The 18698-nt window shown below is 38.0% G+C and overlaps 1 protein-coding gene across 1 annotated transcript; it reads right to left on the bottom strand.

The window, feature by feature from the left end:
- Positions 1-15687: 15687 nt before the first annotated feature.
- Positions 15688-17951, bottom strand: LOC114163315 (leucine-rich repeat receptor-like serine/threonine/tyrosine-protein kinase SOBIR1). Its single transcript, XM_028047549.1, has one exon. It carries the CDS (start codon positions 17847-17849, stop codon positions 15981-15983), a length of 1869 nt encoding a protein of 622 aa, XP_027903350.1. The 5' UTR covers positions 17850-17951; the 3' UTR covers positions 15688-15980.
- Positions 17952-18698: the final 747 nt, after the last annotated feature.

The raw sequence follows: 18698 nt of genomic DNA, 5'->3' as shown, positions 1-18698 counted from the left end.
CAACATCTGCTCCTTGTACCGCGTACACGATCATCGCCAAACACACGCAGATAGGGTGAGCTAAAGGAATATAAATATATGCAACACTTTATATAACAAAACACACATAATAAAGGAACTTCATTCTTTGGTCTCATCACCCATGGCCACCACCATGTAATCCATGTTCTATGTCTTTGGTTGATAATCTCAAGCCATCATTGTTGTCCAACCTACAAGCCACCACTTGTAGAACACATGTGGGAACACTCGCTATTCCGAGTCATAACTCAAAGAATGCTCGTATTACCCTCAATCCTAAGCTACAACTCCAGGAATACTCCAGCATCTGACCCTTGAGATATCGCCCAAAGCCTCGTAGACCACGCACATTCAAAGCAAGCAAAACACAATGTCTGCTTCATCAAAAATTGCCTGGCGCTACACACGAGTCGTCAGGCGCAAAAGGCTTCTAGACCACCTGGCAGGGGACACGTGCCGCTAGGCGCCAAATGCCTCTGATGCTATTGTTTCCACAAGTATCGCCTGGCGTGACAACCCTTATCGCCAGGCGCAACATGCTTCAATTCTCTACTGGTTTTGTAGCCATCACCTGGCAGTCAAACACCACCGCCAGGCGCTACACCAGTATTTATGTAGTACTAGTTTTTCAACACCCAGAACAAGTAAAAATAATCCATTCACATTTCATATATATATATATATATATATATATATATATATATATATATATATATATATATATATTCCCCCTTTTAAACCATGCTAGCATTCAATTCTAACTTATGAATAACATATGCTCAAACAAATATAAGCAGCAACACTCTAACAATTTAAGCACATTATCCCATGACCAATGCAAATTAATATGGACACACATGCATTCACCAATAACCAATTCTCAACATGTGACTAACCCAAAGGGACATTCAAATTGATAGAGACTTACCACATAACCCAATCATGCTTCATTATAAGTTACTTGATATTATCATGAGCTTATTCATGTATTCTAAAGACTCCAAAATTAACAATATTGAGTAACGTATATCCCTAGTTACTGACCTCCAAATCAAAGATCCCCCGTTCAAAGTAAAGAACTATATATTATGGACCACCTGTCAAAATGTCACCTAAATCGAACGGTTAACGAACCGGGAAATTTAGTTTTACGAAAACTGCACAAACCAGAAAAATAGTGGCGCCTAGCGCCCAAAAGTGAGGAAGGTGGCGCCTGGCGGGACTATACTAGCGTCGGGTCGTTCCTGTTCCGCGAAGAATACGAAAAACAATGTTTTCCGTGAATCAGAGCACCATACATCACTGCTATGACGCCTGGCGGCCAATTAGGTGCCGCCAGGCGGTTCCTACTGTTCCAAGAACCCATAAATTTCCTCAACACCTACGAACCTTATTCCAATCCCTACAATTCTGATTCCCTTCGATTTTAGACTCCATACTCACATCTCAAGTGTTTAGGTTTGCAATTTATTTTATACAACTTCCAATCACCCGAAATTTCATTAGTTTAACCCATTCAATTTAATCCAACTCTAAATTCCCAAATTCACAACCCTAACATGACGTCTATGAGATTTTCGTCCAATTTGACCCCAAACCACGTTTAATCCAATGACTATGACATATAATCATTCTCACACAGTTAGAGTAGCATTTTTCCCCTATCAAAATCATCCCAAAACATCCAGAGCATCAAAATTGAACCAAAATTGGTTTGCGTCGCCTGACAAGTGTTCATCACTGCCAGGCAGTTCATCAGAAACCCAGAAACTGGGTTTTTATGACGGCATGACCCTGGCCGCCAAGCAGTTCCTCTTTAGGAACCCAGATATTTTGCAAAATTGTGTGTGCCGCCTGGTGGCTTTGAAGGTCTGCCAAGCGGTTTCTGAAAAATTTCCAAAAATCCAGAATACGAGTTTAACAAAGGAAAAATATGCATTTTTATACAAACACAATTGCAATATATCATAACCAATTAAAGTTACAGGTTCAGCTCCCCTAACCTAGATTCCTTGCTCCCAAAGTGTGCAATGTTTTGAGTCCTTGTTCCTAATAGGCCTTAGATCTTGATTCCTCCTTCAAGACACCTTCTCACTCTCACTTTTCTCTCCTTGCACGCACTTAAACACCCTTTTTACAACACTCACGTTTTGGTAGCTTCAGGAACCCTTTCTCCCCTCTCACAATGTCCTTAATTGGTTAATTACCAAGCCTTAATGGTGCTTTAATGACCCAAAACGAAAATGATCATTACATTGGGTTTAATGGTCATTCAATGGCCCTTCTATGATGGTTTTCCAGCCCCCTTGGCTGCTAGGGCTTCCTTGCCCTTTCAACTTCATGCCAAAGGAAATTTTGGCAAAAAGAAAGTTTAATTTGGTTCCACCAAGGTTCAAGCCCATAACCATTCCAACATTCAATTCAATGAGTCATCATTCAACCAATTCACGTTTTGTGATAATTCTTATAATTCTGTAATTATATTACCACTCAACATGATCAAGCATAATTATTAAAAATAATTATAAATTAAATAGCACATAAATGGCATACATAGGACTCAAACCCAAGTTCTATCACACAATCCAATACTCTCAACCACTTAATCTAGTACTTTTTCACGTCATACATGTCAGAATTAAATGTCATAAAGACTCCCACTAACCGCATTTATTTATTAATTATTTATTTAATTAATGAAATTTAACGGGTCTTACACTCGAGATCTCCAATGGTGGTGTTTTGCATGGCTCACGCGATGCTTCGTCAACAGTGGGTGTTGCGTCGTTGTGTTATGGTAGTGTCGTGGCTTGACCAAGGTGGCGCTACGATGGGGATTCCACTTGAGTATCAATGAATTGTTAATGACAAAGATGTGGAAGTTGTCGATAACGAGTCTGATTTGCAAGGCGGTTAGGGTCGTTGATGAGAAAGATTGTCATTGTCAAAGAGTCTGTGTAAATCACTGGTAGCAAGAGTGGTTCAAGCAAATTTGTTGACAGTGTGTCAAATGTTTGTTTCATAGCATGTGAGACTTTTGGTGAAGGGAGGATATGTTGGTTCTCAAGTGAGTATTCACCAAAGTCTCACATTGAGTAATGTTTAGAAGAGAGCAGCATAAAAGTAAAGAGTTTGTTTTGGAGTTGCCACCACAACTCAATAGATCTCTTGGGTGTATGAGGGACTTGGGTAGTTATGTGTCATTGGAAGGTTTGCAATATTTGCCAGAAAAATTGCACTAGGAAGGGTTTGCAATTTTGGTCCACAAAAAATTGCACTATGAAGGGTTTGCAGTTTTGGTCCATAAAAATTGTATGAAGGTTTGCAATTTTTGCCCGAAAAATTGCACTTGGGTGATAATACTTCTTGTTGAGTGTTTGTGGATGTAGGCCTTGAGGTGCCAAACCACGTTAAATTTCTTGTGTGCTTTTATTTATTTTTCTACTCTTATTTATAAGTGTACTTCCGCTTGAAGAGATTATTATTTTTATTGCGTGATTTCCCAACATATTTTTATTTGTTAGGTTCGATATATCATATCTTAATAAATTTATAGACCTATTCATACTCATTATTTAATAATTCAACTATAATTTAAAGTTAATATAATAATATAATAACTCAACTATAATAATAATTTAAAATTAAAAATTTATCTATATTCATAAATAAAAAATTATTTATTTTGGTGTATAGATATCTTTTAAAAAAAAGCATTTAGCTATGAAGAATATTTTCTTACCCTTACTCTATTCACCACATCAACTTTATGTGCCAGATTGTTTGAATTTGCACACATGACTCACTGTTAATGGTAAATTTCATCGCAGACCCGCCTATCTCAAACGACAAACACATTTTTGCGGCAGCATACAAGAAGTACACGGATGGTTGACGCATAAAGCGTTCATGTTTTTGGTCCAAATTCAAAACTTATAGCAGAAATATGAATTCTTTTCCTTTTTTTTTCTTTCAATTTAATATTGAGTCCTTTCACATTGGATGACCAGTGCTAATTTGATTTGTCAAAGAAATAGAAAGGGAGGACATTCTTTTTACGCTAATCATCTATATTTGTCATTATTTAAAATAGTACTAAAAAAAAGCACAACGACCATATGTTGCGTATTTTATGTGGAGAAAATTTACCTTTAGTAGTACCGTAGACACTTTTTCTAATTCATATTTAAAGTTTTACCATACTAAAATATAATTAACTTAATAAGATGTATATTACCAAAGCAAAATTTTAAATTTTAAATACAATTAGAAACAATATCTTTAATAACATAGATACTTTTTAATGGTTTTATTTTATTTTAAGGATCCATAGGTTTTGCTTGAACTAGAGGAGAATGGGAAGAAATAAAGGAAGAGAAAAATAATGAAAAGAGATCGTTTATATCAAAAGAAAAAGATTATAAAATAATTAAAAATAGAGTTAAATATATTTTTGGTACCTTAACTTTTTATGAAAATTGGAATTAGTTTCTTTTCGAAACTTTAGTCCAATTTAGTTTCGAAACTTTAGAACTTCGTAATTTGGTCCTTTTAACAAATGTTTTTTTTAAGTTTATTTAATATTTGAAATGCATTTCATGATAACATTTGTGTTGTTTATAATGTTTCATATATTTCTTATTCAATGTTAATTGAGAAATGCTTTTAAAACGTCAAATGATGTTAACAAAATTTTGTTTAAATGACCAAATTCACGCAGTTCTAAAGGTGATAGGCTAAATTGGGCTAAAAATTCTAAATAATTCTAATTTTTTCTAAAAGTTAAGAGACTAAAAACATATTTAACCCTTAAGAATGTTGTAATAGATATAATTCATGTAATAGAATAATTTGTTTATAGATATTTTAAAAAAATATTTTATAAAATAATTTCTGTTCAAAATATGTTCCTACTAAGTACAGATATTCGCAAACACAAGTTATGTTGAGACCAATGAACCTACGAATGCACACGTCCACCTTCTTCGCTTCAGTGTCTAAGTCCATGAGCCGAGGTATCTCTTTCCAATGAAGAGTCCCGCTGGCAGGGGAGCCTGTAAAGCCACTCCGACGCTCAAGTCAGTGTCAGAGCAATAAATGACAATAACAGTAAAAATAGCATAGTCTATTTACCTCGTGAATAGTGCCTTTTTGTTATACCCTTTTTATTTCTCCTTCTTTTCTCCTCTGCATAATCATAGACCCACTCACAAACTCAGCATTTTCTTCTTCCTTCCTCCCTGACCTCCCTCACTCTCTCAAACCAAAGGACTTAAACCTCCATTTTGATCCATCTTTTCTTCCTGTTGCAGCAAGCAAGTTAGAAAATCAGCACATAACTCCTTTCTCTAGTTGAGCCTCCTTCCCATCCGCGTAAGTCAAATTCAGTTTCCCCCCAATTCTCTTTAATTTCGATTCTGGAAGCTTCATTCTTGCTAAACCTAATTAAGGTCTTATTCTTATTGTGTGAACCTACATTCCAGAGCCTTAGGTTGTGAATTTAGGTGCCTCATTGTTGGAAATCATCTTTTCTAGTTGGTGATCTTTTGAGGTAAGGGAAGCTAACCTCTTTGCTTAATTTTCGTATAGAAATTGCCCTTGAGTACTTGGATTGCATGATTTTGTGTTTGATTGAGGTCTGGATCACTTGTTGGTGTTGAAATGGGATTCTGGTATGAATTGTGTAGCTTTGCATGTGAAAACAGATTGGAATTCTGATGAATTCGCCCAGGCGAGCAGGTCTCGCCAGAGCAAAAATATCAAAAGTGTACCTCTGTCACTGCGCGAGGTCTCGCCTAGGCGAGCTGGTTTCGCTTGAGCGAGAGACAGTCTCGTCTAAGCGAAATAGCTTAGCCTGAGCGAGAATTCGCTCAAGTTTGGAGTTGCCTTCTGTTTGGGGCCTCACTCAGGCGAGAGTGACCCGCCTAAGGGAGATAACCCTCTAGCTTAGGCGAGATCCTCTAGCTTTAGTGAGTACCACTATAGAATTGTGTTTATTTCTCTATTTTAAGTGAATGAAGTGTTATTAAATGAAAGAATGTGATATTTGTTCATGCTATGCTTGGATTATGGTGACTGGTAGTATATATGCATAGGTATATGGTGAAATTGAATGGAATTGGATTATGAAAGGATGTAGTTAAACTAGGATTTCAAGGAAAATTCTAAGAGAAATGTTTTAAGAGGCCTTGATTGATATCTATTATTGAACTGCATGATTTCTCTTAATCAAGTTAGCTTACCCTTCTTGCCTATGTTTGTTTTCTTTGTGTGTTATCTTTTCCATTTGCAATGATCGCCTTTATTTAGTGTGAGCAGATAAAAGTACATGTGAAGACACTCCCCTCCTGGGTAAGAGTTGATTTATGGCATGAGAGATCTAGCAGTAGTATTTACTCCATGTTTTGCTTAAACGTTGGGTGTTTTGTTAACTCTTTCTTAGTGTAGGCTGTAATTATAGACGGTGCATGTATGGTTATTTTGGATGACTGTATTGATACTTTATATCAGTCTACTCCTACCATCTGCTTTGATTAATTATAATATAATATTTTGTTTAGTAGTGTAAATACTATTAAAACGGGATGTTACATTTTTTGTATCAGAGCAGTGGTTCCTTTAGGATCTGTAGGTGTGAGCTTGCTTGGTTTCTGTTGTGTATTCCTCGTAGTGTCTTTGGCAAAGTTGTGGTATCTGTTAGTTAGACTGATGGTTCCTTTCTTTATGTGGTCAGAGCTATGGCACCTAGGCCTCCTTCTCCTCCTCTTCCAAACCCAGATAACCCTCATTTGGTAGGAGCAATTGAGGCGATGATTGCAGCCATGCAGCAGCCGAATGCCAACATGGTGAATCAGCATAACCTAACTTTGCAACAGATGGAATCTGCTAGGCTAGCAGTAGAGGCGACTCAACAGAGGCACTTGGAAGTCTTGCATCAGATAGGAGAAAATTATTCAGCAGCCGGTTCTTCTCAAGCTCCACCACCATGAGTGCAAGAGTGGAGTTTGGAGAATTTCCTACAGTAGCATCCATCTCGTTTTGATGGCAAGATTAGCCCAGATGGAGCCGATCAGTGGATGCGAGATATGGAATGAATCTATGATGTAAAGAGATGTTCTGCAGAGAACAAATTAGCATACACTGAGTACCTTCTTGCTGGAGAGATCGTGCATTGGTGGTCCAACATGAAGATGATGTTGAAAGATAGCAGGGAATCCATCACTTGGGAGCTGTTTAAGAAAAAGTTTTATGCTGAGTACTTCCCAAATAGTGTGAGGTATGCAAAGGAGGTTGAGTTCTTGCAGCTGATGCAAGGAGACATGTCAATGTCAGAATATGCTGAAAAGTTTAAACACTGGGCAGATTTCACACCTTGAAAATGGTTGAGGACTGGCAGTGTAGAAAGTTTGAGAATGGGCTGAGAGGTGATCTCAAACTCATGGTGGCTCCACTCTCTATCAAGGAGTTCCCCACTTTGGTAGAGAAAGCACGAGTAATGGAGAAGCTTAAGGCTGAAGTTGAAGCTCAGCAGCGATCTCAGCAGAAGGTGGGAGGACCATCTAGGTCCACAAGCAGGCATGACGACATGAGGAAGCCATACTCTAGGCCTCAGCCTCAGGGGCCTAGGAGGTTCTCACATCAGCCTCAACAATCTCAGCCTTCTAGGCTGTTGTGTTTTCATTGTGGAGGGCCCCATCTGAAGAGCGCTTGCCCCCACCTTGTTGGTAGGAGAACATGTCATAGATGTGGCCAGAAGGGCGACTTCATCAAGGATTGCCCCGCTGGTAGGAGTACAGTGTCGAGGCCTCCAGCACAGCCTCAGCCACATCAGACAAGGGGAGGTGCAAGGCCTCAAGCGGTTGGCCGAGTGTACACCATGACGGGTGCTGAGGTGGTCGGATTAGGTAACCTCATCATCGAGCCATATATGATTATTGGTAGGAGCTTGCATGTTCTATATGATTTTGGAGCGACACACTCCTTTGTGTCGGAATCTAAAGTGGTACAATTAGGTCTTCCGATGAGGGAACTCCAGTATGACCTGGTGGTGTTCATGCTTGTTTTTGGTTAGTCAAAACCTCAACAGTGTGTACTAGGTGTTTGATCGAGGTTGAGGGATGCAAGTACAGGGTAAACCTTATCTGTTTACCTCTGGAAGGGTTAGATGTAATCTTGGGAATGGATTGGCTATCTGCCAATCACATTCTCATTGATTGCAACGAGAAAAAGAAGTTGTTCCCTAGCCTAGAAGATGAAGATTTGTTGATGTCCTCACAACAGGTGGATAAAGCAATGAAGGAGGAATCTCAGTGTTTCTTAATTCTTACTCAACTATCTATTGAGATTGGAGGCGGAAATATTGAAACACTTGTGGTAAGGGACTTCTCAGATGTGTTCCCTGAGGACGTGTATCAGACCTAGTGTATCACCTTGGGGAGCGCCAGTGTTGCTGGTTAAAAAGAAAGACGACAGTTCTAGGCTCTGTGTGGATTACAGGAAGCTAAATAAGTTAACCATCAAGAACAAGTACCCCCTACCGAGGATAGACGACTTGATGGATCAGTTACACGGTGTTGCGGTGTTTTCCAAGATTGATCTAAGATCAGGATACCATCAGATTCGAGTCAAGTTTGATGATGTACAGAAGACCACTTTCAGGTCCAGATACAAGCATTATGAGTATGTAGTGATGCCTTTTGGTGTGACTAACGCCCCTGCCTTGTTCATGGACTATATGAACAGAATCTTCATGTCATTCTTAGACAAGTTCGTGTGGTTTTCATCGACGATATCTTGATATACTCCCGAACTCATGAGAAGCATGCAGAGCATCTGAGAAAAATTTTGAGCATCTTGAGAAAGAAGCAGTTGTATGCGAAGCTGTCAAAGTGTGAGTTCTGGATGACCTCAGTCCAGTTCTTGGGGCATATGATCTCAGCTCAGGGCATATCTGTGGATCCATCTAAGGTGGAAGTTGTGTTAAAGTGGGAGCGTCCTAAGTCAGTGACTGAGATAAGAAGCTTTGCCATGCTGGTTGGCTACTATAGGAGGTTCATTGAGGGATTCTCTAAGATAGCAGCACCCTTGACACAGCTAACTCGTAAGGATCAACCTTTTGCTTGGACCGACCGGTATGAAGAGAGCTTCCTAGATTTGAAGCAAAAGTTGACTAGCGCCCCGGTGTTGGTGATCCCTAATATCAGTAGACCCTTTGAGGTTTACTGTGATGCCTCCCATTAGGGATTGGGATATGTTCTGATGCAAGATTGGAGAGTGGTTGCATACGCCTGAAGGTAGTTGAAGAATCATGAGAAGAACTAACCCACACACGACTTGGAGTTAGCAGTGATGGTGTTTGCACTGAAGATCTAGAGACACTATCTATATGGTGCATAGTTCCAAGTTTTCAACGACCATAAGAGCCTGAAGTACCTGTTTGACCAAAAAGAGTTAAATATGAGACAGAGGCGGTGGATGGAATTCTTGAAAGACTTTGACTTCGAGTTGTTGTATCATCCAGGAAAGGCGAATGTGGTGGTTGACACCTTAAGTAGAAAAGCAGTTCATGCATCTTATATGATGGTTAGGGAGTTAGACTTGGTGGAACAGTTCAGAGACATGCGGTTACAGGTGGTTTTAGGTGAGGGTGTCATTAGATGCAATCATCTAACTATGTCTAGTGATTTCCTCATCTTGATAAAGAATAGGCAACTATCTGACCCCAAGCTGTAGAAGGCAGTGGAGTTGCTTGGCACCGAGAAAGCCAAGGACTTCATGATAGGAGGTGATGGAGTGTTAAGGTTAAGAGGCAAGGTCTGCATACCTGAAGACATAGAGGTGAAATGTATGATTCTTGAAAAGAGGCACAAGATCCGTTTTAGCATGCACCCAGGCATGAATAAAATGTATCATGATCTGAAAGAATATTTATGGTGGTCGAGCATGAAGCAAGATGTTGCTTGGTATGCTTGTCATCCTGCTTGACCTACCAGAAGGCCAAGGCAGAGCATTAGAGACCTGGAGGGATGCTGCAACAATTGGAGATACCAGATTGGAGATGGGATAGCATTGTTGTGGATTTTGTTACCCATTTACCACGGATCGTGAGGAGTCACAATGCTATATGGGTTATAGTAGACCGTCTCACCAAGAGTGCCCACTTCCTAGCAGTGAACCTGAGGATGTCCATAGCAAAGTTGGCGCAGTTGTATATCAATGAGATCGTGAGGTTGCATGGAGTGCCGTCAGGCATAGTCTCAGATTGAGACCCACGATTCACATCTCGTTTCTGGCAAACGTTGTAGAGTGCCATGGGCAGCAGATTGGCTATGAGCTCAGCTTATCACCCCAGACTAATGGTCAGTCCGAGAGAAGAATCCAATCACTTGAGGATCTCTTGCGGACATACGTGTTCGATCATCTAGGTGTCTGGGATGACGTCTTGCCTTTAGTGGAGTTTACATATAATAATAGATTTCATGCAAGGATTGGCATGTCGTCCTACGAGGCCCTCTATGGCAGGAGATGCAGAACGTCTTTGTGCTAGTACCAAGATGGGGAATCAGTGGTGGTGGGACTAGAGCTACTAAGGCAGACTACTGAGAAGGTCAAGCTCATACAAAAAAGAATGAAAGCATCCCAGAGTAGACAGGAATCTTATGCCGATCAGAGGAGAAGACCCTTGGAGTTTGCACCTGGGGACCATGTCTTCTTGAGAATTACCCTGACTACTAGTGTGGGAAGGGTAATTCGCTCGAGGAAGTTGTCTCCTAAGTTCATTGGCCCCTATCAGATCCTGAGAAGAATTGGACCAGTGGCTTATGAGATCGCCCTGCCTCCTTAGTTGGCCAACCTCCACTTAGTGTTTCACGTCTCTCAACTAAGGAAGTATGTACCTGACCCCACCCATGTGCTTGAGATGGAAGACTTGCAGATTAGAGGAAATCTTTTAGTGGAGGTTCGGCATGTTGGTCTTGGCGATACCCAAACGAGACAGCTCAGAGGGAAGTCCATCAGTCTAGTGCAGGTCATCTGGGATAAGAGAACGGGTGATTCCACTTGGGAATTAGAAGAGGAAGTGAGAAAGTCATATCCACACCTATTCTCTGATAAGTCTCAATTTTCGGGTCAAAAATTTTTGTAGTTGGGAAGAATGTGATACCTCTTTTATTTCCCCTTCTTTTCTCCTCTGCATAATCACAGACCCACTCACAAACTCAGCATTTTCTTCTTCCTTCCTCCCTGACCTCCCTCACTCTCTCAAACTAGAGGACTTAAACCTCCATTCTGATCCATCTTTTCTTCCTGTTGCAGCAAGCAAGTCAGAAAATCAGCACAAAACTCCTCTCTCTAGCTAAGCCTCATTTCCATCCGCGTAAGTCAAATTCAGTTTCCCCCCAATTCTCTTTAATTTCAAATTCTGGAAGCTTCATTCTTGCTAAACCTAGTTAAGGTCCTATTCTTACTGTATGAACCTACATTCTAGTTCCTTAGGTTGTGAATTTAGGTGCCTCACTGTTGGAAATCATCTTTATAAATGGTAATGTGGAATGTCATTCTTTATAAATGTTAACCAAAACAACACATATTGAGTTACCTTAATATGGTTTTCCGAACTTTCCTATTAGTGATATGGACTATGATCACCATTGCCTCATCTTCTTATGTGTCATTATAAGAGAAGTTATCCTTATTGAAGGTAACGGTGGGCACTAATAAAATTTGTAAGCTCAATTTCAAATGTTTAACCTATAAGAAAAAGTTAATTCACATGGTTCCCTTTAGGAATTTTCAACAAATTTTCCCTAATTTCTAAAAATCTTAAAAAATATTAGAGCATCCAAATTTGGTAAATAGTATGTTCATTTCGAACTCCTAAAAAAGTAAAATCCAATGCAACTAGAATTAGTTAAAACTAATTTTTATACAAAAATTTATGTCTAAAGCAATGACAAAAAAAAATCAGATGAGCAAAATCCAAAATTAAAGCAAATCAATGAACTCAATTTGTTACTTATGAATGAATATGGTTTAAGAATTGAAAATAAAGTATATGAAAAGTGCAAGGAAAATACAATAAAGCTATAAATGTACAAATTATGTGTTATCAGGCTTCTTTTTAATTGTCTCATTCTCTATCATGTTACCTCATTGTTGTCACTACCTTGTTCTCTTTTGTTGCCATGATTTTCAATAAAATGGGTTAGATCACTCGAATGAATAAGCTTCTCAAACCCAATCATGCTACTCCATTATGCATTCGTAATTTTGATGATATATACATGTTTGTTCTTATTGCATTATAAGTACTCAAAATGGGTAGCGATCGAGTTAAAAATATAAGGTTCAAAACTTCTTGTAAAATCGCTTAGGTACGTTCTTTGGTCGTTCATAAAGGAATGTATTTCTGGCTTAAGTATAAGGTTACAATTATTGAAGGATGCTTCCATGAAGGCTCTCAAAGACTTAATTTTTTTTTGTTTAAGGCTTTCCAAAATAGTGAACATGAAAACATAAAGGCGACTTATTGTGGAACGAACTTTGAATTTATCAATCAACATTTGAAAGGATTCAATTGAGTTCTTTGGTAAGTCATAGTACCATTGAAGTGTTGATTTTTTATAATTATGGAGTAAACTTTACAAGGGATTGTCATATTTTTTGTGCATGTGAATTCACATCTTGTATGCTTTAACATGTTGGTCAAGGTTAGTCACCTATATATGTCAAAAATTAAGGTCATCAACGTTATAGGAATGGTACATTTATGATATCTTTTTTGAATAAGTAATCAATATCTATTAGAGTATTAGATGGGAGGTTTTCCTTAGCCGTAATCCTAGAAATGGTCTAAGAATTGATGGCCATTTAGAAAGTTGAACGATGAGTTGAGAATGCACTTACGATTTAGTGACATCTCTTTGTACTAAGTTTTATCTTCTGTGACTTTCTTAGTTGCGTACTCATCTTTATTCAAGTTAGGCTTAGATAATATTGTCTTTTGTCGAATGAGTTAAGTAAGAGATTCCTTATCATCTTCATCATCTGTTAAATTGTTGTGATTTTTCTAACGAACCAACACTTATGATTCTTTTTTTTAAACTAAAATGCTTAGTTATTTTTTAAGAACTTCTAGCTCGTCCTCACATGATTTATTAATGAGCTCCAGTTTGATGGTCACCTTTTGTTATATTGATGCTAGGATTATCTTACGAGTTTGAATTGTCTACTGATTTTTCTTTGTTGTTCCTTTGTTGTACCTTCAAATTACACTCATTGCCATTAATTTTAAAATTTTAAAATATATTAAAATTATCTTTAAAGTACCAAAACATTGTGTTTTTAATGCTCAATAGAAGACAACACAAAAAAACTCAGTAGAGAAACCAGACTCTTATTATTGTAGGACTTCTCTCATTTGTTTTTTATGCTTCTTTTGTAGATCTCTCATATGTTCATCATTCTTCTTCTATATTCCCTCTATCAAGTTCTTAATGTTGTTAGCATTTGAGGTACTGCCCATATCTTCGTTTGACGAATTGGATATTGTTGGCTTCTAATTACTACCATTAATTTATGTGGTCTAAAAAATTTTTACTTAATTTTTATGTAAACCATCAATGTTCTTATTTTAGAAGACGTTAGTACATGGACAACTGAATGATTTGAAAACAACCTTTGAAGTGGATAAAAATTATTCGATCATTGTATTGAGATCTACATACAAAAATATTTTGATGGTCAAGTTAATAAAAGTTGTAAGTAACCTCCATGAAATGAGTATGAAAAAATATACATCACATTAATTAATATATTATTTATATAGACCTATTAACTTTTGTTAAAAGTTATATATTAATAGAAAATTCATATGTTTTAAATCGTTATTCAATAACTTATTATATGATTTGTTATAATGAATTTCAGGGATGACAATGAAAGTTTTGATCCATACAACATTTGAACTATAAAAAGCAAGTCAAGTTAGTTCTCCCCATAAAAGTTTCGAACTAGTTTTGTTGACCACCCCCACACAATGAATGACTCATGAGTGTGTGGGTCAACCCACATAAACACAAATCTTGAAAAAAAAATATATACAAAGGTATTAACAATAATCTTGTTTTAATATTTCATATCTTTGTTGTACCTTATGAATCTACTATTGATAATAAAATTGAAATAAATTAAGTAAATACAAGATAAGATTCACGTCAAATAAATTTGTCAAATTTAAATTTTGATGAACAAGGAAACATGAAAATAAATTATTGTCTAAGTTAAAAAATAAAACTATAGAATTTAATCAATACATTCAAGACAACTAACTAAGGATTCAAGCATGGAGTGAAGGAATTAAAAAAAATAAAATAAAATAAAAAGTTTTGTATCATAGATTAAATATGGTAAGTTTTTAGCGAGGTATGAAAGTTAACCCACACCGTTTAGCCGTACATACCACAAGTTATGCAAAACAGGCCTAAACGAGTTAATTGACTAAAATAAATACTTGATCTGCTTTACACTTTACTTTTTTTATAGCTAATCAACTCACATGGCCTACCCACACAAATTTGTTATAATACAATCGATTGTAAATAATTATTTTTCTTCTAAATTATTCAGAGCAGGTACAAACCTAGCTTCAAAATTTCCAAACAGAAAAATATATAGTTATTATATCAAACATGGCATGATACATAATGCTAAAACAGAATAAATAAATAAATAAATAAAATGGAGGTCTTTCAAGTTTGAAATCACAACATTATAAGCTAGAAGAATTGTTGGTCTGTTGAGAAGTGAAAAGCAACACCAGAGCCTGAAGAAGTGCTCCATCGTTTTATAGAAATAGATTTCCCAAAACAAAACAAAATTGTTCTTATTTTCACATCTTTCATTTTGCACCTACTTTTCCCATAACAGAAACTCATCTTAATTCCCGTTTCTTCTCTTCCTTTTTTAGTCCTTTAAAGGTGAAAACACAAGAATAAAGGGAAAAAAAGTTATAAGACATGATCTGGAAGATTAATCATCAATGTTACTGTGATTTATTTACATGGTATGTAGTGCTTCTTTACCTAAATTCTTTGCCCATTTATATTTCTCTGTCCAATCGTTCGAGTTATTGCAGAAATGACCCATTTTTTATAGTAAATCATGTCACAGGCCACTTGGCCTGGTCCATTGTCTCCAACGAGAAACATATGGAAAACCATACAAACCACGAATCCATTGACTTGGACATACATGCTGCATATTTTCTTAACTGTTGACACATAAACTGTTGGGTCATCCGATGCTGTTGCAGTCTTTCAGAGGCAGAATGTGTTGGTTATTTTTCCTCATCAGATGTTTTAGACTTTTAAAACATTTCAGGATATTCATGCATTTAAATTTCATTATGCATTACATCATGGCAAGCTCATTATGATTGTTTGACTACATAAGTTCAGAGTGAAACTTTTTTTGTCCAAATTTACATCTTAGAGAATTTATTAACTGCTTTTTATTGAATTTGTTGCCCCCTCCCTACCCTATTGTTGCAGGACAAAACAGAATTTACAACTTTTAGTGCTCTATTGACAAAAGATATAGCAAACGAGAAACGATGTTTTTTAGTGCTCTTTTAGCTTATCAATAACAGTACTCAAATAAAAACAATAGTAACAGAATATGTGAGTATTTTATTTTCAGGGTGGATACATAAAAATAGTAAGTGCAAGCAAATAGTGCCACAGACTAGAGTAATTTTGGCATAGGTGATTGCAGTGCTGAATTCTTCTTTTTCTATTCTTTCTTTTAGTGGAAATTCAGCAAATCTGTGATGAAGGAAACAATATTACACAGGGTTCATTATTTACCTTATGAACCAACATCGATCATTCAGCTACGAACTATATTCTTAAACAGGAAGACGTTAATACAAATATGATACGTATACTTATACAACAGATTGATCAGTGTTTGATCTGAGACAGCATGCACCTAACATCCTTTGCGTTAGGCCTCTCTTTGGGATCATCCATGGTGCAAAAGCATGCAATCTTCAAAACCAGAAGCATCTGCTCCTCGTACCCATTTTCGAGCAGCTTAGAATCAATAGCCTCCTTGGGATTCTCAGAACTCAAAATCTTCCTCAACCACTTGACCAAGCTAATCTCTTCAGTATGCTGAAAGAACTCATCGGAGGGAAGCTTCCCAGTGACCAACACCCCAAGGATTACCCCAAAGCTGTAGATGTCACACTTATCAGTGAACTTAAGAATCTGGTGATACTCGGGAGCGATGTAGCCCACAGTGCCAGCCACATTGGAGGTGGTTACGTGAGTCTTGTAATCCGGCATTGCCTTGGCGAGTCCAAAATCAGCTATGCGTGCTTCCATGTCGTCATCAAGAAGAATATTTGCAGGCTTGAGATCCCTGTGAATGATGCGAGGGCTGTGATTCATGTGAAGGTATTCAAGTCCAGCAGCAACACCAAGCATGATTCTATGCCGTGCCAACCAATCCAACTCTCCCTCACCCCTTTGAACCTTGTTCAGCAAGTCCAGCAAGCTACCATTCTTCATGAATTCATACACCAGGTAGTGGCAATCAGGCCTAGAAACATGCGCTAACAGAGGAAGAAGGTTTCGGTGTCTGATTTGTCCCACAGTGTTAATCTCAGACCGAATTTGCCTCATTTTCTTATGCATAGCCTTGCTATCTTCCTCTGCTAATTCAGCAGCATCTTTGGGGGGTTGAATAACTTTCTTTATAGCAATCATTTTGCCATTGCTTCCTGGTAACTCAGCCTTGTAAACCTCTCCACAGCCACCGCGTCCAATGATTTCCATCGAAGCGAGTCCGTCTTCCTTCTCCAAGAAGGCCAAATCCTCTGCTTTCTTAATCAAGGGACTAAAAATATCAGGACCCGCTCTCTTTCCTCTTCCTTTGATCAACGCCAGAGCAAGTTTGAACAACAGAGAAAACACGAACCCTGATAAGGTTCCCGCCAGTGCCCCTGCCAAAAACCCGAGAATCCACCCTAGGAGTTTTCTCTTAGTGTGCTTGTTTTTATGATGGTTAGGTGAAGGACCGGGTGCCGCTGCAGGGGAAACATTAGAGGCTTGGGAGTTTCTCTTGCTTGAGGCAGGCGCAGGAGAAGGTCCATCCCCACCGCCCAATAGGTAACGTCTCGAGAGAACGGTGTCTGATGAGGAGTGGAGAGAGGGTTCGAGGAAGCTGTTGCCGGAGAAGTTGAATTGGCGGAGGTTGCGGAAGGAGCGGACGGAAGAAGGCACCCTTCCGGTGAAGAGGTTGTCGGCGACGGAGAGGGTTTCGAGGTTGGGGAAGTACTTGAGGAAGTTGAGGTTGCCGGAGAATTTGTTGGAGGAGATGTCCAACGCGCGGAGGCGCGTGAGAGAGGAGAGTTCGGAGGGGACCTCCCCGGAGAAGAGGTTGTTGGAAAGGTCGAGGATTTCGAGCTTGCGGCAGTCAACGATTTGGGGAGGGAGGCGGTCAACGAGTTGGTTGTGGGAGAGCGAGAGTTGTTTGAGCTCGGTGAGGCGTCCTATTGCGGGGGACAAGACACCTTCGAGATGTTTGGATTTCAGCACCAACCTCGTTATTCGGAGCACGTAGGTTTCCTTGGTGGAGAGCCTTCGCTCGCAGAACACACCCTCCGTGTAACATGCTTCATTTGGGTCCAGTTGACCGTTGACTCCGAAGTCCTTTCGCAGAGCCAATAGTGCTTTGAAGTCTGAGGGATATAGTTGAAGCTTGGCGTTGATGGAGATTAAGAAGAAAAACAGTGAAAGAAGCAATAAGTGAGTTTTGGCAACCATTGTGCTTCGCACTCACTTCTGCATCGTTTTTTTTCTTACTCTTATAGCGCCAAACCGTGTGGAAAATTTTGCTCTTCTCCGTCTTCTTCTTTGAATTTTCTCTCCACACCCCACCCTGTAAGTTTCCTACTTCCTCTTTTTCATTGGTTTATATTTATTTATTTATTCATAATAATGTTTCTCTCCTTCGGTTCACTGTTGCTCTCGTTTCGTTTATCTTGTTTCAGCAAATGACAAACTACAATGCAATAGACTCACACAGGTCCCACCGGTCCTACATTCATCATTTCCTAGTTACAGCTGCTCGCACCTTCACATACGTTGCCGGATTAAAGGTCCTGTTGGAAAAATAAATGTCTGAATATTATCCCAAACTACTATGATTTTTATTTCAAATACTGCATTGATTTGGTTAAGTATGAATATGAGAATGAATAAAATTTACTTTCTTTTTTTAAATTAGTTATACAGATATATCTTTTTCGCTTAATTAGTAATATATATTTTAGTTTCTATTTTGCTTTTATTCTATTGATTTAATTTTTGTTAGCTAAACTTCCTTTTATTAAGTGACTATATGTTAGTCGAATAAAACTTTTAATTAATAATTTGATTTTTATGTTATTTTTATTTAATTGAGTCTCTATTTTTTACACGAAGATAATATAGTCTATTTTTTATTAATATCATCTTTTATGGATATTAGAAATAAATTTAAAGTTACAATTAAGATTATATATCCATCTCCAATAATGTAATAGACAAACATGAATATATTAGATTTGATATCTTGGATATAAAGAAATCTTGAATGTAAATTAGACAATTTCAATGTGATTGTGTTGTTGA

This window comes from Vigna unguiculata, chromosome 9 (assembly GCF_004118075.2).
Source record: "Vigna unguiculata cultivar IT97K-499-35 chromosome 9, ASM411807v1, whole genome shotgun sequence".
Taxonomy (NCBI): domain Eukaryota; kingdom Viridiplantae; phylum Streptophyta; class Magnoliopsida; order Fabales; family Fabaceae; genus Vigna; species Vigna unguiculata.
This window is presented reverse-complemented; position numbering and strand designations above follow the sequence as displayed.